General features: G+C 43.0%; 1 protein-coding gene across 1 annotated transcript; it reads right to left on the bottom strand.

The window, feature by feature from the left end:
• LOC124117439 (mucin-5AC-like) lies at positions 1-24,469 on the bottom strand. Its single transcript, XM_046479341.2, has 4 exons — positions 23,888-24,469; positions 4,170-4,276; positions 2,364-2,559; positions 1-1,268 (listed from the first exon to the last, which is right to left on the bottom strand). Exons 1-4 carry the CDS (start codon positions 23,988-23,990, stop codon positions 436-438), a joined length of 1,239 nt encoding a protein of 412 aa, XP_046335297.2. The 5' UTR covers positions 23,991-24,469; the 3' UTR covers positions 1-435.
• Positions 24,470-25,509: the final 1,040 nt, after the last annotated feature.

Genomic DNA, 25,509 nt, shown 5'->3' with positions numbered 1-25,509 from the left:
CATCAACCAAGTCAGCGAGCCTGACCACCCGATCCCGTTAGTCGCCTCTTACGACAAGCATAGTCGCCTTTTACAGCAAGCATGTGTTGCTGAAGACCTTTTCTACCCCGGATCTTAACGGGTGATCTGTGAGTTTGCATGGAGGGTTGTCTGGTTACAGTCCAAAGTATACATACAGTTGAGCAACTCTCATATCACAAACATAATATCAATTATATAACAGACATATACATACAGTTCAATAATATAATATTACACAGTGAGCTGTCCATATAAATAGTTATCTCCCTTTGGTATAGGTTGGGATTTCTCGGAAGGGTCCATATTTGACCATATTTGGTAGTCAAAATATTAAATGTTACTTTCAAGGACCAGCCCTGAATATGGATACGAGGTTGAAACACTCATAGGTTTCAAATGCACAAACAAAAGTGTCTAAGGATTTCCTTTTTTGTTCTTTTTCAATATTTTCAAAGCTTCTTTGTAAGTCGGAGGCGGGGCTTCGTCCAGGGAGGCCGCAGATGCTGACCGGAACAAAGCAAACACTGGCAAATGCATCCCTGGTATCCTTGGTGATCGGCCATTGTGTATCTCTACTTCCGGTTCATATGCGGGATTGTCATATACACTGACTTCCGGTGCTTGTTTGTGGCAAGGGCAGTCACACTGAGAGGGTTGAACTGGTTGAGTGCTGGAGGAATCGCCTGGCTCGAGGTCTGTGTTCGTTGTAGAGGCGCTACTTTCGGAAGAATTGCTTTCACTGAGAGAGTTCGATCTGGAAGATGACGGAGATCCCTCGGATAAAGACGTGGTTTCCATGGTTACCATGACATCCGCCTCGTGTTCAGATGAAGCAGAAAGAGAATCATTAGAGGTTTCAGTGTCAGGATTTGTCAAATGTCTGTCTCTAAAAATACCACATTGAGATGATTTGCACTTTCTACACAAGGAATAATGTCGGGATAACAAGAAAGGCCCTCCATTCAATCCAAATAGTTCTTGGTAGCTCGGCGGAGGTAGAAACACTTCTGGGTGAGCCGCCTCTTCGTCCGTAGCTGGGCGTCGCCGAGGACGAGTGGGGCGCCTGTTCCGGCGACGCCGTTTCTCGAATGTACATGACCAGCAAAGGCGGAACAGGAAGATGACGATCGGAATGGCTGCGAGGATGATGTAAATGCGCATGTCAAAGCGGGGGGCACTGCTTGTATCATTCCTTTCCTCTCCCTTATCCGGGGTCGTGTGTTCTTGCGCGTGGGCGCCCTTCCGTGCTGAAAGAGAGGAGAACATATACATTCTGAACACACCGTGCCAGTTAGAAAGTGGTCAAATGTAACAAATGGTATATTTGGGATAGTTCTTTTCTTAGTAAAGTATAGATTCTAGTACTTTTTGGGGGGGGTTGAGTTCCATCCGGAATGTCCACCCACACTTCCAGAGGGAGGCGCCTAATCGCCAGCATACAAAGTCAGAGATCTAACCCACTCAGCCACCGAGGCGTCCACAAAATGAAAGCCCGACAACTGTTAGTCTAGATCACGTACTTTGTGTACCCCTCTGACAAGTGTAAATTGGAACGGCTCCCATGGTCGAAAGTTATCAAAACACAATGTCATTTAGAAAGTGGTCAGATGTAACATATGTTACATAGTTTATAAAGTTACAAGTTATATAGATTTGTAAGTGGTTGTTGTTGCTATCTAAATAATCGAGACTGGACCAGACATTCCAGTGATTTGATATAATGACACTCATGCACACCGACAGGGTACGTTAACATGTTTTGTTTGTTTGTTTGTTTGTTATTTAACTCTGCACTCAGCAATATTCCAGCTATATGACGGCGGTCTATAAATAATCGAGTCTGGACCCGACAATCCAGTGATTGACATCATGAGCATCGATCCACGCATTTGGGATACGATCGTTAACATGTTGGTTGGTTTGTTTGTTGTTTAACCCCGCCCTCAGCAATATTCCAGCAATATGACGGCGGTCTGTAAATAATCGAGTCTGAACCAGACAATCCAGTGATTAATATCATGAGCATCGTTCCGCAATTTGGATCGATGACATGCACCAACCAAGTCAGCGAGCCTGACCACCCGATCCCGTTTGTCGCCTTTTACGACAAGCATAGTCGGCTTTTACGGCAGCCATGGGTTGCTGAAGACCTCTTCTACCCCTGATCTTCACGGGTCCGCTAACATGTAATCAACCAAGCCTGACCACCCTATGCAATAAGTCGCCTCTTACGACCAGCTTAGGTTGCTCGGGGCCAATTCTAACACGGACCTTTACGGGGCGAACACACAATAAATATTCCATTTAGAAACGTAGTGTTAACTCAACAAAATGCTACCTACGTTGGCAGAAGAATCGGACTCTATAGTTGTTGCATATTCCTGCAGCCTGGTCCTTATTCCGGCACGCTAGACCCGCAGTGGAGCAAGGCAATGCCAGATTATCTTCCCTTGGGGGGTCGTCGACGTCGTCGTTGTCGACAGCGCAGTCAGCTCTGGCGATGCTGTGAGTTGAAGGGCAGATGTTTCGGCTCAGAGCCTGAAAAACGTAAAATGTAAATGTAGTTAACATAGTTTTAGATAGATTTAATAAATATACACTGAATAATGCCCCGTTGCATCTACGGATACCAAGATGAGTTTTAAATATTCTTGGAAATATACAGTAAACTACGGTTATAACGAACTCAAAGGGACCACTAATTTTTGTTCGTTGTAGCCGTGGTTCGTTATATGCATATATACAGCATAACTACAGCAAATAGTCGGGACAAAAAAGTAAGTTCGTTATATCCGTCAGTTCGTTATAAGCGTGTTCGTTATAACCGGAGTTTACTGTATGCTTATATAAATGAGCAGGTCTAGCAGTTGTCTCTGAAACAAATATGCGAAAACATAAACAGTTACTATCTTAAATTGAAAACCCGGGTGAACATTTTGAATGTGTGTTTTATTATCATTGCGTCTCATGCATAAATGTTCATCGGTGTGTTGGAAACAGTTATCAGTCACAGCAGGAAGCCACACGCCAGAAGAGGTCTTCATCAATACACCTTGCCTTAAAAGGCGACTGTGCTTGTCATAAGAGGCGACTAACGGGATCGGGTGGTCAGGGTCGCTGACTTGGTTGATGCATGTCATCGTATGCCAAATGCGTGGATCAATACTCATGATATCCATCACTGGATTGTCTGGTTCAGACTCGCTAATTTACAGATCGCGGTCATATAGCTGGAATATTGCGCGGTTAAACAAACAAACAAACAAACAAACAAACAAACAATAACAATAACCAGCCGCGATTATCTGCCGCAAAATAGCGGTGAAAGTGATATGAATCCCGCCACCAACACAATCGGCCTGTACACAATCGAGATTTGACCAGACAATCCAGTGAGTGGGTGAGTATGCTTTAAGCAGTATTCCAGCAATATCACCGCGGGGGACACCAGAAATGGGCTTCACTCATTGTGCCCATGTCGGGAATCGAAGCTCTAACCACTATTATACCCGACCGCCCCCAGATAATCAAGTGATGGACCAGACAATCTTGTGACACGATACCGCGTTTACTGCCATCATATCACAATTGCGTGGATCGATGCTCGTGATATCAATCCTGGATTGTCTGGTCTAGACTCGATCATTTACAGACCGCCGTCATATAGCTGGAATATTGCTGAGTGAGGCGTTAAACAACAAACAATCAAGTAAACATCATATCACCAAGACAATGCCTACGGGTGACGACTCACGATATTCAGGCCTTAAGGGTCCCCAGGTTCTAAACACCTGAACATGTCACTCGACCAATGAAATTTGAGACCCGTGAAGATCCCGGGTAGAATAGGTCTTCAGCAACCAATGCCTGTAAGGGGTGACTAACGGGATCGGGTGGTCAGGCTCGCTGACTTGGTTGATGCATGTCATCGTATTCCAGTCGATGCTCATGGTGTCAGTCACTGAATTGTCTGGTTCAGATTTGATTGTTTACCGACTGCCGTCATATTGTTGGAATATTGCTGAGTGCGGCGTTAAACAACAAACAAACAAACAAACAAACAAACAAAACATCAATGTGGAGCCTTTTGGCAACTACATCAACCCTTACTAGGAAGCCAACAGACAAGCATTTTAACAAGGACCCACCCTCGTGATGGACTCAACCGTTTCGTAGTCGCCGTCGCCGCTCACTGGGTTGTCCACGTCGTACCACTCCGTCCAGTACTCGCGGTCGCTGCGCCTCAGTCGGGGGGCTACAACATACGCAAAATAATCACAATAATATAAATTAATAATAATAATAATAATAATAATAATGGCCCGGTCAGTGGATCAGTGTGCACTCGATTTTTCATTCTCAGCTCCCTGGGGAGTAAACAACCAAAGCTATCTCATCCTGCAGGGTACCCACTCACTGCTGGGTGAACGGGGATATTTCGAACTTGCCTCAGGAGACGCCTCATGTGCTACATGTGTTTCTGTTTGAGACAGAGCTGACACTCGCTAGATTTTAGACCTGTGCGATATTCACAGGACCACTTGCCACCAAGATAGTTTGAACCAACATTATCAGTCACAGGTGAAAAGCATAACCTGAAGCGCAATGAGTCATCAGCATTCACAATTGAGAATGAAAAATTAGGTCCAATGTTCACCAATGTTGGATTCTGCGGTTCTCAGTTTGACGCGTGTACCGGTCACGTGACAGCCCTGGTGGTTTACTGTGAGTGAGAGAGGGTCTCTTATCGCTGTGATGGGAAACGAAGGTATACTAGTAAAACCTATCGTATAAGGGACCGACCGCTTGATATTATTATATTATCAAAACGACCCAGAATATTTTGAAAAAATATGATTATTCTTCAGACAGTGAAAAGATTTGTCTGCCTTAAAAGTTACATTGTTATGACGAGATTCTCTTAAAAAATATTTCAAAGATTAATGGTTTGCAGCTGTAAATGAAAATAATATCGAATCTCAAGACATATATCCTAACCCTTTTCCCCTGGTTGGATTTGTCCGAAATATGTTTGAATTGTTACCTTGTTTGGTTTTGTCGCTGTGTGTACATCTGACTGCACTTCTTAACATTATGACAGGACAGACCGACTGTCAACAACGTCTGACCGTGGCCGTGACGTCTCATAGACAAGGGTTAGAGTAGCTTACCTTTGACAAAGGGCAGTTACTCTAGCAGACAGACCGATCGATTGCCGCGAAAGGCAATTAAAAACAATTGTTGTTTTGCGTATATGTTGCTTCGCCACTGTTTAAGAAAGAGATTTCAGTTGGAACTATATTGGCTACTGTCACTGTCCGACTGACACATCACTAACCCCGTGACGTAATAAATATTAATGCGCGCATTCCAGGAAAACTCGCAATGTTTCGGTAATGTTTTTGAGAGAGGGAAAGCGATTTTGAAGCACACAATTGAAGAATGACATTATATGATAAAGAGGTTATCACGCGAGTGTGTTTTGGGGGATGGTAAATATCCTGTATTAGGAATAAACACTAATAATGTTTATTCCTAATGCAGGATATTTACCATCCCAAAAAACACTCGCGTGATAACCTCTATGTATCTTTACACAGAGTATACCGAGAAAGATGAAAGTGGCCACGGAGTAACTGGTAGAGGGTTGAACTTCAAGGAGGCGATTCCCCATCCCCGACTATCCAGTGTATTAAATCTCCAGTCAATAATATGGATAATAGAGGACAACATTCGCCAGAGGAAAGCCTTTTTGCGCACATTCAAAGCAAAAGGTGCGGAAAGCGTTAGAATAAAGATACAACATGTATATTCAGTATTGTGAATAGACGAATATTTCACGACATAAGGGGGTACTAGATAGGACAACAGAAGATAAGCTCTGCTTCACATGTATTATAACCTCAAGTGGACACGCTCAGCTCTGAAACACGAATACCGGTTAAAACACATTGGAGAGCAAGATAGAGGGAAATATCAAGATAAACATAGAACGCCAGTCGCCTCCTATTCTATCAGGGATCATCACGGGTCTCGTGGCATTTAAGAAAGAGCCCATTAAAACATTTTACAAACTCAGACAAAACTTTAAGTGCTTCACGGAGTTCAAGACGATGGTAGGAAGGGATCCGTATAAAAAGACATGTATCCTCGAGTCGAGAACCGACGGTAACGTAAAAGAGTTATTTCCCCTAGATCCTCCCGGATGCGCAGGTTCCAGAAAATAATCCTTTGCCATGGAAGGCCTGGGGACTTATTTCCTCTGCTAATGTTTGACTGTTTGGTATGTTCCTTATGGCGGAGTCACGGGTGTCCCTTGCAGCAGCTTGTGCTCGGCTTAAGAGCCGACATGGCGTATTGTCATACGTTGTAAGACCCGTGAAGATCCGGGGTAGAATAGGTCTTCAGCAATCCATGCTTGTCGCCCCCCGTTAAGATCCGGGGTAGAATAGATCTTCAGCAATCCATGCTTGTCGCCCCCCGTTAAGATCCGGGGTAGAATAGATCTTCAGCAATCCATGCTTGTCGCCCCCCGTTAAGATCCGGGGTAGAATATCTCTTCAGCAACCCATGCATCGCTGTAAGAGGCGACTTACGGGATCGGGTTGTCAGGCGCATGTCATCGCATCCCAATTGCGTGGATGTTGCTCATGATGTCAATCACTGGATTGTCTGGTCCAGACTCGATTATTTAAAGATAGCGGGAATATTGCTGAGTGCGGCGTTAAACAAACAAACATACGTTGTGAATAACTCAAACAAGAGTAAAAGAACAACCACAAATGTGTGTGTGTTCCAATACTCACCAGCCATAACAGATTAACTATAGTCATATTAAAAAATCGGGAATTCATTTACTTCTTTTGAGTAATATACACTGTTATCCCGGGCGTGCATTGTGCATGTCATACTGCACGTGCCTCCCATGCTCCGTTATATAAGTAACATAGAGACCTATATCCGAACATAAACAAACATCTTCGAGCCGTGCCATTTGCATGAAGTTGCGTAAACACGTTATTTTCATACACTTGAATACATACCTGTTTACAGTATACTACATGTTGTGCATCTAGTGACATGTTTTGTTTACCTTGTGACACGTTTTGTTTACCTTGTGACATGCTATGTTGATAAAGATCGGAGATAAGACGGCGTTGTCAACGAGCCGCCCGGGCCGGCTGATATGCAGGGAATATTAGCCGAGTTTGTATCGATACCGTGAATATTATAAATTAGGAATATACATTGATACATATTTTTTATTCCTAACATATGATATTTACGATACGTAAACACCCGATGGTAACAATATCTTTATCAAGTTATCAAGTATTAATATTCGGGAGAGGTATTACTATTCATCCTACATGTATGTGATGAAATCAAATATGTTTGGACCATGTTTTGGCGAGACCTTGTGAGGCCCCTTAACATATTGAAAAACGTCTTTAAACAGTTTATATTTTAGAAAGAAGGCATTATAACATGTGGATACATTGTATATGACATGTCAGTGTACAGTGAACCAGGATATACTGTTTATAACATGACAGTGTACAGTGAACCAGGATATACTGTATATAACATGTCAGTGTACAGTGAACCAGGATATACTGTATATAACATGTCAGTGTACAATGAACCAGGATATACTGTATATAACATGTCAGTGTACAGTGAACCAGGATATACTGTATATAACATGTCAGTGTACAGTGAACCAGGATATACTGTATATAACATGTCAGTGTACAGTGAACCAGGATATACTGTATATAACATGTCAGTGTACAGTGAACCAGGATATACTGCATATAACATGTCAGTGTACAGTGGCACTGAACCAGGATATACTGTATATAACATGTCAGTGTACAGTGGCACTGAACCAGGATATACTGTATATAACATGTCAGTGTACAGTGGCACTGAACCAGGATATACTGTATATAACATGTCAGTGTACAGTGGCAATGAACCAGGATATACTGTATTAAACATGTCACTGTACAGTGGCACTGAACCAGGATATACTGTATTTAACATGTCAGTGTACAGTGGCAATGAACCAGGATATACTGTATATAACATTTCAGTGTACAGTGGCACTTAACCAGGATATACTGTATATAACATGTCAGTGTACAGTGGCACTGAACCAGGATATACTGTATATAACATGTCAGTGTACAGTGGCACTGAACCAGGATATACTGTATATAACATGTCAGTGTACAGTGGCACTGAACCAGGATATACTGTATTTAACATGTCAGTGTACAGTGGCAATGAACCAGGATATACTGTATATAACATGTCAGTGTACAGTGGCACTGAACCAGGATATACTGTATATAACATGTCAGTGTACAGTGGCACTGAACCAGGATATACTGTATATAACATGTCAGTGTACAGTGGCACTGAACCAGGATATACTGTATATAACATGTCAGTGTACAGTGGCACTGAACCAGGATATACTGTATATAACATGACACTGTACAGTGACACTGAACCAGGATATACTGTATATAACATGTCAGTGTACAGTGGCACTGAACCAGGATATACTGTATATAACATGTCAGTGTACAGTGGCACTGAACCAGGATATACTGTATTTAACATGTCAGTGTACAGTGGCACTGAACCAGGATATACTGTATTAAACATGTCACTGTACAGTGGCACTGAACCAGGATATACTGTATTTAACATGTCAGTGTACAGTGGCACTGAACCAGGATATACTCCTTAAAAACAATGTATAGTGTCAACACTAGCGCGAAGTCACCGATGTGTTTAACATAGACGTATGCTCGTGTTTTGTGGACTAATTCTTCACATTCGTGTGCAGCAGTCCCGCGCGTTGTATGAAGTGCCATTCTGACACTGTACTTAGACACTGTACTTGGACACTGTACTTAGACACTGTACTTAGACACTGTATGGCTGAAGACACACTGGGTAGACACCGATATAATTGTTATTTAATGTTGACGAAAACGGTCAAGAGATATCCTGACTTGTCAACACTTGTCAAGGCTGGCGGTTTTTGGTTTTGGAGCGGTGTGGATATCTCAGGGGCACCATAAATGTTTATCGATATATTTAAGAATATAAATCCTGTCAAGATTGACGTTCAATGGCTATTCTCTGAGGTTTAATGCGTCGTTAAAATCTTTATAAGATTGTAAATGTTACTTGGCACATGCCTTACACACTATTAAAAGCCTCTTGTTAAATCGCGTTTATCTCATTTGGCAGAGTTTCAATTCGGTTTATTGTCTGGGACATTGATTGTCATTCAAAACAGTCTATTTTTGTGTGTAAACATTTCCTCATGTCAGCCGACTCGCTAAATATTACTGTTTTGTTTAGTATTCAGAAAATCAACGAAGGTTTACGCACTGGTTAAGATATTTTTAAGAGGGTAGTTTGTCTAGAAATATGACCATACGGAATAGCTTGGCAGTGGTGAAAAAATGGATAGCGCTAATAGTGTTGTCATAGTGAAAGTGATAGATTGTTTCACGGTGCTCAGTAAATAACTAGTTTGTTGGAATTGCGGGCGAAAAAATGATAGTTCCAAAAAAAGCCCCTATATTTTTTATAGTATACATAAAGCAGGGCCTGTTAACCTCAGATACAAATCAGTAATTGGACGTCCCCGAACTCTTTATCCTACACCGTATACAACAGCCAAGATCTAGCAAAACAGACATAATTATCACTAAAATCATATTAAGAACCGTCTGATGTCTGGACAATTACTACAAGTTAGTTAAAATGAATACGCACTCACTATAACGAATATGAATCCTCCGGTCAAGGGATGCTACCTTGACGCTCCTGGGTCTACTCAGCAACCGCTGTATCCTGATGCAGATGCTTTACTTTGACCGTTATCACTAACTGGTCTCAATGACCTCAGTATGAACATATGTCGTAACTCGGTTATCGCATAGGTGTGTCACGTGACCAGGAAACAATAGGATTTGATTGGTTGCTGTGTGGTATTCAATATATAGTCAAACGGGGTTTACCTCAAGTAATCCCATAATATGCAAAATTTGAAACGTATGTGTCCTTGATTGTCACCGCCAATATGATCTTATTGCAGTGACTGATTAAGACAAGAATACCGATTTGTCAATACATTATTCTATCCTGAAGACCCACCCTATGAAATTACTTCCCAACGGACAAAGATCAAGGCTACAATGACCGAACAAGCCGTTAATATAACGTCAACCATCTATTGAGAGTGACATACTGCAAATGACGACCTGGCTCCAGCGCGTACCCCCTCCCTCCAGCATATGGATTAATTATGCTTATATTGTCACAAAAATATTTTCCCGTTTCAATGTTAGCAAGACGGATTCGTACCTCGTTTGACGCGATAATAGATGGGTTGTGTAACACACACTGTGTGTGAAATAACCACTGTGTCTCCCACCTGCCCGGATCATATAGGTGATTATGAAGATGCATTGTTAGAGGAACAGCTAACGAGGGACTGTTTCAAAAGTTCTAACGTTAATATGAATGTATGATACATACTAAATCATATGAGTGTCTGATTACGTCAGTGAGTATTACCGCTGTTTAACGGGGACGGCAAGAAGTCGAGGCATTAGGATACACTAAGATACATTCGACAAGGTCACACATTGTGACCAAAAGATTCTCAGTTTGGTCGGTTCTAACGAAACGCGCGAGGTACACCGCTCAAGTCAGGCCGGTATTCCTAAAGGGAAAACAACAGAAACTATTTTAATCATCTATATTCTTTAAACGGCTGACTGACTGACTGAGTATGGTTTTACGCCGCTTTTAGCAATATTCCAGCAATATCACGGCAGGGGACACCAGAAATGGGCTTCACACATTGTACCCATGTCGGGAATCGAACCCGGGTCTTCGGCGTGACGAGCGAACGCTTTAACCACTAGGCTACCCACCCGCCCCAAATTAGTGCATATGCTTAAGGGACATTCATGGTAGACTGTTGATTGTGAACAAAATATGTATGGATTTCATCTTCCACATTTATTGAAGTGCCATTTCGATTTGATGCCAATACCATATCAAGCAAATATGAATCATATATAACACCTTTTTCAAGCATTTATGCTCCACACGCCTGAGGGAAGGTAAGAACATCAAGACCGACACGACGCTACACTAACAGGAAGGTGTACCTACCCATACCTTGTTCATAATATCTACACATCAATAATATATGTAAATGAGTTAACATGTAGGTCATGCAGACTTGCAAAGATTTGTTTGCTTTTTGTTGTTGTTTTTTTAACGCCCCGCACTCAGCAGTATTCCAGGTATATGACGGGGGTCTGTAAATAGTCGAGTCTGGACCAGACAATCCAGTGATAGATATCATGAGCACCGATCTTGTTTGTTTGTTTGTTGTTTAACGCCGCACTCAGCAGTATTCCAGGTATATGACGGGGGTCTGTAAATAGTCGAGTCTGGACCAGACAATCCAGTGATAGATGTCATGAGCACCGATCTTGTTTGTTTGTTTGTTGTTTAACGCCATACTCAGCAATATTGCAGCTATATGACGGCGGTCTGTAAATAATAGAGTCTGGGCCAGACAATCCAGTGATAGATGTCATGCAATCTACGCAATGGGGTCAATGACATACATCAACCAAGTCAGCGAGCCTGACCACCCGATCCCGTTCGTCGCCTCTTACGACAAGCATAGTCGCCTTTACGGCAAGCATGGTTTGCTGCAGATCCATTCTAACCCGGATCTTCACGGGACTTGTAAAGAAATACAGATGCTAGTTGGACAAGCTGCACAGGGTTCTATGCTGCGATCCTATCGGATTTGGTCACAGATTGCATGCGCGATGTATTCTGCACTTATATTTTATGAATTGCTGATCTAATGGATACAAAAATAATTGAATTTTTTTAATGGTTAATTGTTTTCTAGTTTTTTCTCATCGTCACGCAGGTCAATATTGGAATACCACTCAGTGTGATTATAAATCCAAACTGCAACTTGATAATTATTGCATAATTTGCTTTAGGTTTGTGACAGTATTGTCCTATATGACGTCATGTGTATTTAAGACCGTGGTGGCTTGACATGTAAACCATCATTTATTGCTATGACACTGACGTCACTCAGTGGCCCACAGTCTCACACATTAAGGGGCGGTCGGGTAGCCCAGTGGTTAAAGCGTTCGCCCGTCACGCCGAAGACCCGGGTTCGATTCCCGACATGGGTACAATGTGTGAAGCCCATTTCTGGTGTCCCCCGCCGTGATATTGCTGGAATATTGCTCAAAGCGGCGTATTCAGCAAAACTCCAGCTATGTGAAGGCGGCCTGTATAACAGTCTGGACCAGACAATCCGGTGATACTGTGAGCAATGACCCACGCTGTCGGGGTACGATGACATGCAATGAACCACGTCACTGAGCCTGCCCACGCCATCCTCTTAGTCGCCTCTTACGACTAGCAAAGGTTGCTAGGGATCTATCTAAACCCGGAATTCCCCCGGGTAGGAGCCGGAGTAACCAATATACGTTATCAGTATACTCGTACACTTCCCTCCCGTGGGGATTCCGGGGCAACATATTGGTTCGAAGTAACATACGCTTGTTGTAAGGTCGACTGAAACATTGTCTGATTGTGGGTCAACCTGCCCTAATGCCATTGTCCGTTGTCTGACTGCGAGTCATCGTGCCCTTATGCCATTGTCCGTTGTCTGAGTGCAAGTCATCGTGCCCTAATGCCATTGTCCGTTGTCTGACTGCGAGTCATCGTGCCCTAATGCCATTGTCCGTTGTCTGAGTGCGAGTCATCGTGCCCTAATGCCATTGTCCGTTGTCTGAGTGCGAGTCATCGTGCCCTAATGCCATCGTCCGTTGTCTGACTGCGAGTGTTCCTACCGCCATGTCATCATTCCTTGTTCACTGGGACACAGTTAGAGTAGTGCGGAATGCGGCGTGAAACAACATTATCGCCCACTTGGTGCAAAAAGAATAATTGCTTACATCAAAACCCAGAGTTTCAGATCTGTTCATTGTCTGAGGCATAGGCTGATTGTCATCAAAAATGTGCTTAAGATTCTTTTCGATTTGGTAATGATATCAAAATAAAAGTAGTAAATCACACTTTGCTAATATGAAAACGTCGAATTGATATTACTGAAATGATAACATATGAATTCATTACTATCAGAGAGAGGGGAAAATAGAACCATAGACGCATACTGCTTGTGGTTGCAAGTCAAAACACCCCTTTCTATATGCATCTATGTATCTAGCTATGATTTGTTTAAATTCCTGTAATATTTCAGGGGTAGAATAGGTCTTCAGCAACCCATAAAAGACGACTATGCTTGTCGTAAGAGGCGACTAACGGGATCGGGTGGTCAGGCTCGCTGACTTGGTTGATGCATGTCATCGTATCTCAATTGCGTGGATCGATGCTCATGATGTCAATCAGTGGATTGTCTGGTCAAGACTCGATTATTTACAGACCGCCGTCATAAAGCTGGAATATTGCTGAGTGCAGCTTTAAACAACAAACAAACAAACAAATATTATATATTAACACTGGGCTTGACCTCACTAGGGTTGTCTCCCCTTACTGGTGCTCGAATAATCTACAATCGACTGATAATAATTGACTTCGCATGGGGCATACGAGTGTAGAACCCAGTTCTTAAAATGGTATCGTTGATTTTCAATTACAACAGGACCTCAGTCGGTATGTATTGTGTTGTACGAGTTTTGAGATGGCCCCAGGCAGGTGAGCTGGCCACCTGTGATTGCTGCGTGGATGTCACGGAGTTGTGTAACATGTCAGCGGAAGCGACCACACGTTGCTGTAATCTCAGTAGGAAGTCGATGACTTGACGCGACCAGTGTCAAAGTAATTCTGATGCACAGTACCCCAAACGAGTGCATGTGTACTCCCTGTACGAGGTCTGTCACGTGATGAATAACCTATATTTGTGCACTGTATATCATAACCCGCATCGCCATATTTGGAGGTCGAATGCGCGCACGACGTTGACAGTCAGACTCATTTGAATTTGGATACTGTGGGCCTTGTTCAATTTATAAAGCGACCCCAGAGCTTCTACTATCGCAGGCCTATGTTAGAGTATCGTATGAAGATGAAGCGAGTCAGTCTTGCAGCCATTGCTTTCAAAATGGGTGAAAAACAAACTATTTTTAAATCATGTCTTGTGACCTTGACCTTTATTTACGACAATATATTATTTTTCAGGAACTTTAAAATTTGTTGGTAAACTTGAGGACAGATTAATTATTTATTTTTAAAAAAAACCTCTGTTAATCTTCACAATACTGAAAGTTTCGTCTATCTCGACTATTTAGTATTTACAGTTATGGATACCATAAGCTGGTACTAATGTTGGTTCGTCCCCAAACATAAGGTGTATACTAACACTAATACCCCGGTTAATGGATCAGTGTGTACGCGATATTAATTCTCAACTCCCTGGGGAGTATACAACCCGAGCTACCCGTTCTTGTTTGTTTGTTGTTTAACGTCGCACTCAGCAGTATTCCAGCTATATGACAGCGGTCTCAAAATAATCGAGTCTGGACTAGACAAGCCAGTGATTGATATCATGAGCATCGATCCACGCAATTGGGATACGATGACATGCATCAACCAAGTCAGCGAGCCTGACCGCCCGATCCCGTTAGTCGCCTCTCACGACAAGCATAGTCACCTTTTACGGCAAGCATGGGTTGCTGAAGATCTGTTCTACCCCGGATCTTCACGGGTTTCCATCATACCAAGATCGTGTGAATAGTATTAATTCTTTCAACCTGGTTGGCCTGTCAGTGAGCCTGACCACCTGATCCCGTTAGTCGCCTGTTACGACAAGCATGGTCACCTTTTAACACAAGCAGCGGTTGCTGAAGACCTATTCTACCCCAAGTCTTCACGCGATTGATACTTTCTATTCTCACATTGAAAGTGTATACTGTCATACGTTTATGCTACGAAATATTTACCTTTTCAGGTCGGTTTACTCGTTTAAAAATCAAGACTGCCCACGATATCGGGATTGGGGAGGAGAAAGGCCGAACCTAGGATTCGAACCCACGATAACAGGATTCTGGCACGTCTAAGGCAAGCACTCAGCGAAATGTGACCGGGCGCCCAAATATTCAGACATTGTAGCATGGTTGGTGGAGGCAAGTGTCACCTTCAGCAATGAACGTATTGTCTGGTGGCCTTGAACTTAAAAATATAGTTTGGGAACTCGAAACAAACACCAACCCTGGCCCTCGCGAGAATAACCTACTGTGAATGTCTTATTAACCGCGACAATCACTGACCCTCAACATGAGTCAGTGAATGCGTGTCTCTTCTCGAGAAGGATGATATTACATCCGGGTATGCGGTGATGACGTCAAGGAAGGTGCACATCTAGTACGAGAAAATAAATCTTGTCGGCTCAAACCAGCCTGGATCTTATCGCTGCTTTTGAAATGAAATCACTGAATCCTACACGAGCCCTTATTTTACCTCCCCTGCAATCGCGTGATCATACCTCTGGCGCCAATGGCTCTGCGTGACAGACATACAGACTGACATACATACATACATACAACCAGACAGACAGACAGACATTCGGACAGACATACGGACGGACGGCCAGCCAGCCAGACATACAGACATACATAATAGTCAGTCAGACAGCCAGCCAGCCAGGCATACATACATAGTCAGTCAGACAGCCAGCCAGCCAGGCAGCCATACATACAGGCAGATATACATACATACAGACTGACATACATACATACATACAACCAGACAGACAGACAGACATACGGACGGACGGCCAGCCAGACATACATAATAGTCAGTCAGACAGCCAGCCAGCCAGGCATACATACAGGCAGATATACATACATACAGACATACATACAGTCAGACAGACATACAGTCAGACAGACATACAGTCATACATACAGACAGACAGACATACAGGCAGATATACAGACAGACATACATACAGGCAGATATACATACAGGCAGATATACATACATACAGACAGACATACAGTCAGACAGACATACATACATACAGACATACATACAGGCAGATATACATACAGGCAGATATACAGTCAGACAGACATACATACATACATACAGACATACATACAGGCAGATATACATACAGGCAGATATACATACATACAGACATACATACATACAGACATACATACAGTCAGACAGACATACATACAGACATACATACAGTCAGACAGACATACATACAGACAGACATACATACAGGCAGATATACATACATACAGACATACATACAGGCAGACAGACATACTGTCAGACAGACATACAGTCATACATACAGACAGACAGACATACAGGCAGATATACAGACAGACATACATACAGGCAGATATACATACAGGCAGATATACATACAAACAGACATACATACAGGCAGATATACATACATACAGGCAGATATACATACAGGCAGATATACATACATACAGACATACATACAGGCAGATAGACATACAGGCAGATATACATACATACAGACATACATACAGTCAGACAGACATACATACATACATACAGACATACATACAGGCAGATATACATACAGGCAGATATACATACATACAGACATACATACAGGCAGATATACATACAGGCAGATATACATACATACAGACATATATACAGTCAGACAGACATACATACATACAGACATACATACAGGCAGATATACATACAGGCAGATATACATACATACAGACATACATACAGTCAGACAGACATACATACATACAGACAGGCAGATATACATACAGGCAGATATACATACATACAGACATACATACAGTCAGAAAGACATACATACATACAGACATACATACAGGCAGATATACATACATACAGACATACATACAGTCAGACAGACAGGCAGACATACATACAGACAGTCAGACAGACAGGCAGACATACATACATACAGACAGTCAGACAGACATACATACAGACAGTCAGACAGCCAGCCAACCAGTCATACATACAGACAGACATGCAGTCAGACAGACAGGCAGACATACATACAGACAGTCAGCCAGTCAGCCAGCCAGCCAGCCATACAGACAGACATACATACAGTCAGACAGCCATACATACAGAAAGACATACATACACAGTCAGACAGTCAGACATACAGACAGACATATATTTTTTGAAGTCTCACCTTATGTACAGCAATATCATGAACATGTTAAACCATGTACACAAGCCATTCTTGTAGAAATAGGTATATACATTTTAATGCAATACCTTTCGTCAAATGCAAGTAAAAATATAAATGTGTTTATAATATGCACGTGTTTCACCAAACATGAGGCTCTAGCTCTGGCTCTCCGCTCGAGACCACCCCACATGTGCTTTATTTGGGGGCATGTCAGGGGACTTAGCGGGCCAGTCCAAGAACCGGATGCTTCTCGTCCGGAGATTTATAATCGGTGACGACCTGGACACGATGCAGTCCGGCAGTCACCTTGAATGATTTGTACCCATGTGGAAATCGAACCCCATCGAACGCTTTAACCACAAGACTACCCCACCGCAGCCTTTTAATAGAAACATGAATGTAAACAGACCATATATATATATATACATATATATAAAGCACAGAAAAGTTCTAACTCTCAAGCACAATATAGTAATAATTAAATAAGTGGAGTAAGATTGAACACAGTTTTAAAAGGCTAGCGCTTTCAACTCGTATCACGTTATAACTGAATAACGGACATGTCTTCAATTAATGTCAATAACCGAAGTTACTTTATAGAAGCACTGTACATATACTGCTATACTACATCGTCATGCCAAGTCAGTGCTAAGTTTAGCCTCGTGTGGTTACCCAGTCTATTCTTACATCAACCAACACACCAGGAACAGTAAACAACTTCGTCACGGCCTTCAGTTTCATGTATGGGTAACCGAGTCTCAATTCTGCGCAGTTCGTAGATCACAAAAAACATGTTTGCGCCAATAGCACTCGATTCCTCCATGACGTGTAAGCAGACAAACAAGGTATCGGCTATACTGTCTGTGGGTTTGTCATCTGGCTCCCTTGTACCAACACCCGGTCTACCTGTCACAAACACGGCTAACTACAGGGTGCCTTTATACAGTTGAAATATTTCTGAGCGACCCAAATTAACATTTACACACCTTCCATTTGCCTACACTAACACAAAACGCTGAAATTGTATTAATTTCTTGAAACGGGTATATATCCTAAGCTGCTTTTTGATCGCGTGTTCTTCTCCTACCTGATGCCTAGCACACTGTCGTTTTAGACTTAATGCCTTCAGAAGATCCTTAAACAGGCAAAGATGTTCTTCTCAGCAGGCGAGATAAAGGTGCCTTCGTGACGTCACTGTGGGAGGATTTCTGTCGCAGAATTACAATTCGATCTTTTTTCATAACATAATTTGAAAAATGTCCATATATACTGCCTTGAATTAAATAAAGTATGCGATATAATTGACTTGCGTTCATCCACATCTCTTAATCATACTTTCAGGACCTTCAAAGTTTGTTGTTTAACGCCTCACAAAGCAATATTCCAGCTATATGACGGTCTTGTAAATAATCGGACCAGACATCATGAGCATCAATCCACGCAATTGGGATACGATGATATACACTAACCGAGTCAGCGAGCCTGACCACCCGATCCCTAGAGTCGCACTCTTACGACAAGTTTGAACTTTATCCGTTGTTTATCTGGTTGGATTGTTTGTTGTTTAACGCTGCACTCAGCAATATTCCAGCTATATGACGGCGGTCTGTAAATAATCGAGTCTGGACCAGACAATCCAGTAATTGATATCATGAGCATCGATCCACGCAATTGGGGTCGATGACATGCAACAACCAAGTCAGCGAGCCTGACCACCCGATCCCGTTAGTCGCCTTTTACGGCAAGCATGGGATGCTGAAGACCTATTCTACCCCGGAATCTTCACGGGTCTGGCAACCTGTCAAGACTCGGTGATGTGTTCTGTGGATTGAGTTCTGGTTGCGCCGTGTAACAAAGCGTTACAATAGTCTAGCCTAGACAGAACATAGCTTTGGACAAGTGTGGTTCCTGCATCAAGATATGGACGGAATTGTCCCATGCTCCCAAGGCGAATAGAGGTGGATCTGGCGACTGTGGGAGCCTGTTTATCTGACGCCATGTTCGAGGGACACAGGAATGGCCATCACCCGATATACTCATGTGAGGAATCGATCAACATAAATATGTAAGGAATCAAACCCGGATCATTGGCGTGACGAGCAAGCGCGTTACCCACTAGGCCTCCATACCACGACCTGTGACAACTGTCCAAAAAAATCCATACACATTCTGTTGTTTACAAAGAGCAGTGCTACTTGAACCAACCTACTAAACCCCACTGCCGTTGCCTGTCAGTGCATACGGGTACGTGATCACAACACATTGCTCCATGTTGATCGCACGTAAACAGTTGAAGCACATACACTACTTCTCAAGAAAACATCTTTAAAAAATTCATGAGTCATGGTTCTAAAATACATCCAAATACACACGAGAACTGAAGTTACGCTCTGCTGAACCGACAAGGCCAAATCAGACCTATTCCGTCAATTTCAGTGTTTCAATAAGAACAAGTAGGTCGTATGTTCCGGGTCACAGGTATAGCCGTGGTACGATGTAGCATTGTGTCAACACATCTACATTGCGGCCTCGTGTTGTAGCAGGGAATTACTTACCACGGGTTAAATCTCAATACGCCATAGAAACGTGGAGGTACACATATCGTAATGGAGCCTGTCGAAAGTCATATAACACTTTGGTCAATTGAAATCTTGTTTTTAATTCGGTCTAGTATAATCGTAAAACCGGGAAAAAATGGAAACAAACAACCGCAAAGATATGGAGTCTTTGATGAGCATTTAGAGTGAGTGAGTGTGGTTTTACGTCGCTTTTAGCAATATTCCAGCAATATCACGGCGGGGGACACAGAAATGGGCTTCACACATTGTACCCATGTCGGGAATCGAACCCGGGTCTTCGGCGTGACCAGCGAACGCTTTAACCACTGGGCTACCCGACCGCCCCAATGGGCATTTAGACGCTGGAAGAACATGAACACATGACATAATTCATGGAACATTATTTAGCAACTTCTTTTATTCTATGCTTGAACATGCACGAGATACTGAGTTCAGCGCCACCTTGTGGCCTTATGTGACATGACAATGAACTGTTTTCAATGCCTTTGTACAACGACAACATGTGACTATCGAGCTTCAAAATTTCATATTTGTATCTATGATATTAAATCAAATATATTGACTTTGTTAGGTACAATAATATTTCTAAAAAATCTACCTGTGCGTTTCTTTTTTTTGAAGAGTGTATTTTCAAATTTTCCGAAACCCATGTCAGTCTTGTGTTTGTTTGTTCGAGATCGCCTAGAGGTCATGGAAAGGTCACGACATAACGGGAGGTATTAAGTTTGTACCACGCATGACTTAGATTCACTTACCTTCAACAAAGTTGTTGTCCACCTAGAGGAACCTACTGCTGACAGATTACACTGATAAGCGAGCAGGTCCAGCATTGGAGGTCGGGCATGTTTACAGCGGTATTTGAACATGGCTATCAGACATATAACCAAGGGGGAAATACTTTGAACATTTTTTGAAAGCAACTATTATTTCCTAATGAAAAACGTGTCTCTTAAGCTACGGGTACTACGAATGTCTGAGTTAAAATGGTAACTTCTACCAAATTATCTTTTTTTGTAACAGCCGTCATCAGGGCAATCTCGCTACCATGGTTTGATAGTTAATGTCCATTCGTTGATTCGAATTCAATATACGTTGTTATTGTGGTCGGAAAGTTCAAAGAACTGAATAAATTATCAGTGAGTGAGTGAGTGAGTGAGTGAGTGAGTGAGCGGCAATATTTCAGCCATATCGTTACGAATAAATTATCAGGGAGAAGTCACAACTGCAGTAGCTATATTTGTTCAGTCAGGGAAAACAGGTTTGTCACCCATGCCCTGTTTTTATGAGTCATCATAAATACCTTGACAGTCCTCTCGGGATCATTCCCGACACGAATGTGAAATAGACAGCAAAACCCGGTGCTTGTCAAATTGATAACAATTTGAGACCCGGGCCCTGTTCCACGAAACTATCGTAGCGCTAACGTGATCGTAAGTCGCACACTTTAACATAGACTTACGAGTGGCGTAGCGCTAACGCGATCGTAAGTCGCATTCTTTAACATAGACTTACGAGTGTCGTAGTGCTAACGTGATCGTAAGTCGCACACTTTAACATAGATTTACGAGTGTCGTAGTGCTAACGTGATCGTAAGTCGCACACTTTAACATAGACTTACCAGTGTCGTAGTGCTAACGGGATCGTAAGTCGCACACTTTAACATAGACTTACGAGTGTCGTAGTGCTAACGTGATCGTAAGTCGCACACTTTCACATAGATTTACGAGTGTCGTAGTGCTAACGTGATCGTAAGTCGCAGACTTCAACATAGACTTACGACTTTCGTAGCGCTTACGTGATCGTAATTCTCATATTTAAACATAGACTTACGAGTGTCGTTGTGCTAACGTGATCGTAAGTCGCACACTTTAACATAGACTTACGAGTGTCGTAGTGCTAACGTGATCGTAAGTCGCACACTTTAACATAGACTTACGAGTGGCGTAGTGCTAACATGATCGTAAGTCGCACACTTTAACATAGACTTACGAGTGGCGTAGTGCTAACGTGATCGTAAGTCGCACACTTTCACATAGATTTACGAGTGTCGTAGTGCTAACGTGATCGTAAGTCGCAGACTTCAACATAGACTTACGAGTGTCGTAGTGCTAACGTGACGTAACTCCCATACTTCAACATAGACTTACGACTTTCGTAGCGCTTACGTGATCGTAATTCTCATACTTCAACATAGACTTACGAGTGGCGTAGTGCTAACGTGATCGTAAGTCGCACACTTTAACATAGACTTACGAGTGGCGTAGTGCTAACGTGATCGTAAGTCGCACACTTTAACATAGACTTACGAGTGGCGTAGTGCTAACGTGATCGTAAGTCGCACACTTTAACATAGACTTACGAGTGGCGTAGTGCTAACGTGATCGTAAGTCGCTGACTTCAACATAGACTTACGAGTGGCGTAGTGCTAACGTGACGTAACTCCCATACTTCAACATAGACTTACGACTTTCGTAGCGCTTACGTGATCGTAATTCTCATACTTCAACATAGACTTACGAGTGTAGTAGTGCTAACGTGATCGTAAGTCGCACACTTTAACATAGACTTACGAGTGTCGTAGTGCTAACGGGATCGTAAGTCGCACACTTTAACATAGACTTACGAGTGTCGTAGTGCTAACGTGCTCGTAAGTCGCAGACGTCAACATAGACTTACGACTTTCGTAGCGCTAGGATCGCTTTGTGGAAAAGGGACCCTCGTTTACTGTTTCACCATACCCTTATTTGTCTGTCTGTTGTTTTACCCCGCACTGAGCAATATTCCAGCTATATGACGGTGGTCTGTAAATAATCGAGTCTGGACCAGACAGTCCAGAAATTGACATCATAAGCATCGTTCTATGCATTTTGGGATGCGATGACATGCATTAACCAAGCCAGCGAGCTGACCACCCGATCCCGTTAGTTGCCATGGTCGCCTTTTACTGCAAGCATGGGTTGCTGAAGACCTATTCTACCCCGGATCTTAACGGGTTTTCATCCTGTGTGAATCGAAGTGGCCAGGTGCTAACAATAACGGAAGGAAAGAGGTCAAATACCGTTGCCCTAAGCAATAGGGCAGCTTTTGTTCCATTTGAAAAGACGACTGTTACGCAAATTACTTTTATTTGACCAGTTAACTCACTGACGTCCCGTGAAGTAGGGTCACGTCTTGCCTGTGGGACCCTATCGCGGTCCTAGGCTATACGTTATATTACAGGGTAATACATTGCACACATACACGCACGCACATCACACACAGAATTTGTATTGACCGTGTATCCTTCGGGGCCTCGTAGGACATAAGGGTGAACAGAAAAGAGGTTTGTGTGTACAGCTGCGCTTTTATGTGGGTAGTCTTGCCCAGATATATGAGGCGGAATAAACATGTAAACATTCGTACCAGCGTTAGAAATTGAAACTAGTCCTGTCGCCCTTGCCAAACTGCCCAGACCCGTGAAGATCCGGGGTAGAATAGGTCTTCAGCAACCCATATGCTTGCCGTAAAAGGCGACTATATATGCTTGTCGTAGGAGGCAACTAACGGGATCGGGTGGTCAGGCTCGCTGACTTGGTTGAAGCATGTCTTCGATCCCAATTGCGTGGATCGATGCTTATGTTATTAATAACTGGGTTGTCTGGTCCAGACTCGATTATTTACAGGCCGACGTCATATAGATCTAGCTGGAATAATTGCTGAGTGCGGCGTAAAACAACAGACAAACCAAAGCCAAACTGCCCAATAGTTAAGGTATCATAAGGACAAGGAGCCATTTGTTACTTTTAAGGGTTTTGCTATATATGTAATCATCAGAAGGACTAGTGGACGGAAACTGATAGTTTCTACCGCTGCTTGGTTAATCAAAACCGTTCATGTCAAACTGTACTTAATGATTATGACACCGACAGTATATTCATTATTCACGGCCATGCAGTTACCGTGAATTACGTAACAATACGACAATACGATCACAGAATAGGCAAGAACTACTCACAGGATGGGCTGTCCGTTCCTTGTGTGGTGTTCACGGACGCAGTGTGAACACACGCGAACAGCAGCGAACACAGGACACAGATGATCACAGATCCGTTCGCCATTGTTCTTCACACTTCTACTCGTCTGTTCTTTGACCGTCTGTCGCCAATTCGAAGTGATCTCCACTCCTGATCAGTTAAAGAATCTTCTGGAAACTTTTTTGCTTGAATGAGTCAAGTTGTGGCTGACGCTGTCGTCTGCTTTTATAAACTTCACCAACAGACGTCTGTTAAAGTCAAACCACGCATTAACAGCCGCGTCATCAACATCCAAGTATCAAATTATCAAATAATTGTCAATAAGATATCACCACAGTCAACTTTTCAGTCAGAACGAATCTCTTTTCATTAAGCGTTGAGCAGAAACTTTAAAACCAGTTGTCACCCGGTCGTCGGTCGCTCTCGGAATGCTGTATTGTCGTCTGCCTGTTTCTATAAATAGCTACAACCCGGCCAGATCTACCCGACCTGCCATTGGCTCTGGCAAAGGATGCGTGACGTGCCTGGGGTATATTTTGACCGTGTTCACTCGGACAAACAAGAACTTGTTACAAAACACTACCTGACGTGTTCACGTGGTGGTCTATAAAGTATAGGCAAACGGGTCACGTGACTCGGCAGGGGTCTCCCGTGTCAGTGGGCTCGCGCTCCGGGCCTGCAGTTGTTTGACAGTTGGGAAAAGTATGTTGTCATAGATGTGATGAATACCGTAATTAACTCAAAATATGTGCATTAGAATGATCACCGTGCATGGCGTGTAAGGTATAGAAGCATGCTACCTTAGTGTTGCTTGTGAGTGACCAAGCAAATTGCCATTGTTTTATGAAATAAGTGAGAGGGTGATCGCTTTGGGTTTATTGTCGCTTTGAACAGTTTTCCAGTTATATCATAGCGTGTCAGCTTAATGTGGGAGAAAAGCCCGAAGTGAAAGCCACGAGCACGGGTATGGTGCTGACAAACCTAGAAACATAATCGGAGCGGACCGGGATTCGAACCCACGATTATAGGTTTCTGGCGTCCTTTGGGGATGCGACTGGGCCACCTGCGACCCCCCAGAGCCCCAGCAACCTATGTTGGTCGTAAGAGACGACTAAATGGATCGGGTAATGGTCACTTTGTTGTTTGTGTGAATCGACCCGTGAAGATCCGGGGTAGAAAAGGCCTTCAGCAACCCATACTTACCGCAAGAGGCGACTATGCCTGTCGTAAGAAGGGACTACAACGGGATTGGGTGGTCAGACTCGCTGACTTGGTTGATGCATGTCATCGTATCCCAATTGCGTAGATCCAGGCTTGTGATGTCAATCACTGGATTGTCTGGTCCAGACTCGATTATTTACAGATCGCAGTCATATAGCTGGAATATTGCTGTGTGCGGCGTTAAACAACAAACAAACAAACAAGCAAATTATTTGGTGTACCGGATAGTGGAACACACACGAATAGTACAGCGGTCGGTGCGTCCGCTCGCCCTGGTCCAGGTCTGGGTTCGACACACCCTTTGAACCTCTTCTTGGTATCTAGGGTGATGTGGCGGATGTTCCTTTCCTTACATGCAGGTGGTCATTTTCGGTGACATGGT

The sequence above is a fragment of the Haliotis rufescens genome, unplaced genomic scaffold (genome assembly GCF_023055435.1).
Source record: "Haliotis rufescens isolate VD_foot unplaced genomic scaffold, xgHalRufe1.0.p SCAF_123, whole genome shotgun sequence".
Taxonomy (NCBI): Eukaryota; Metazoa; Mollusca; class Gastropoda; order Lepetellida; family Haliotidae; genus Haliotis; species Haliotis rufescens.
The sequence above is the reverse complement of the archived record's forward strand: the minus strand, read 5'-3'. Positions and strand labels throughout refer to the sequence as shown.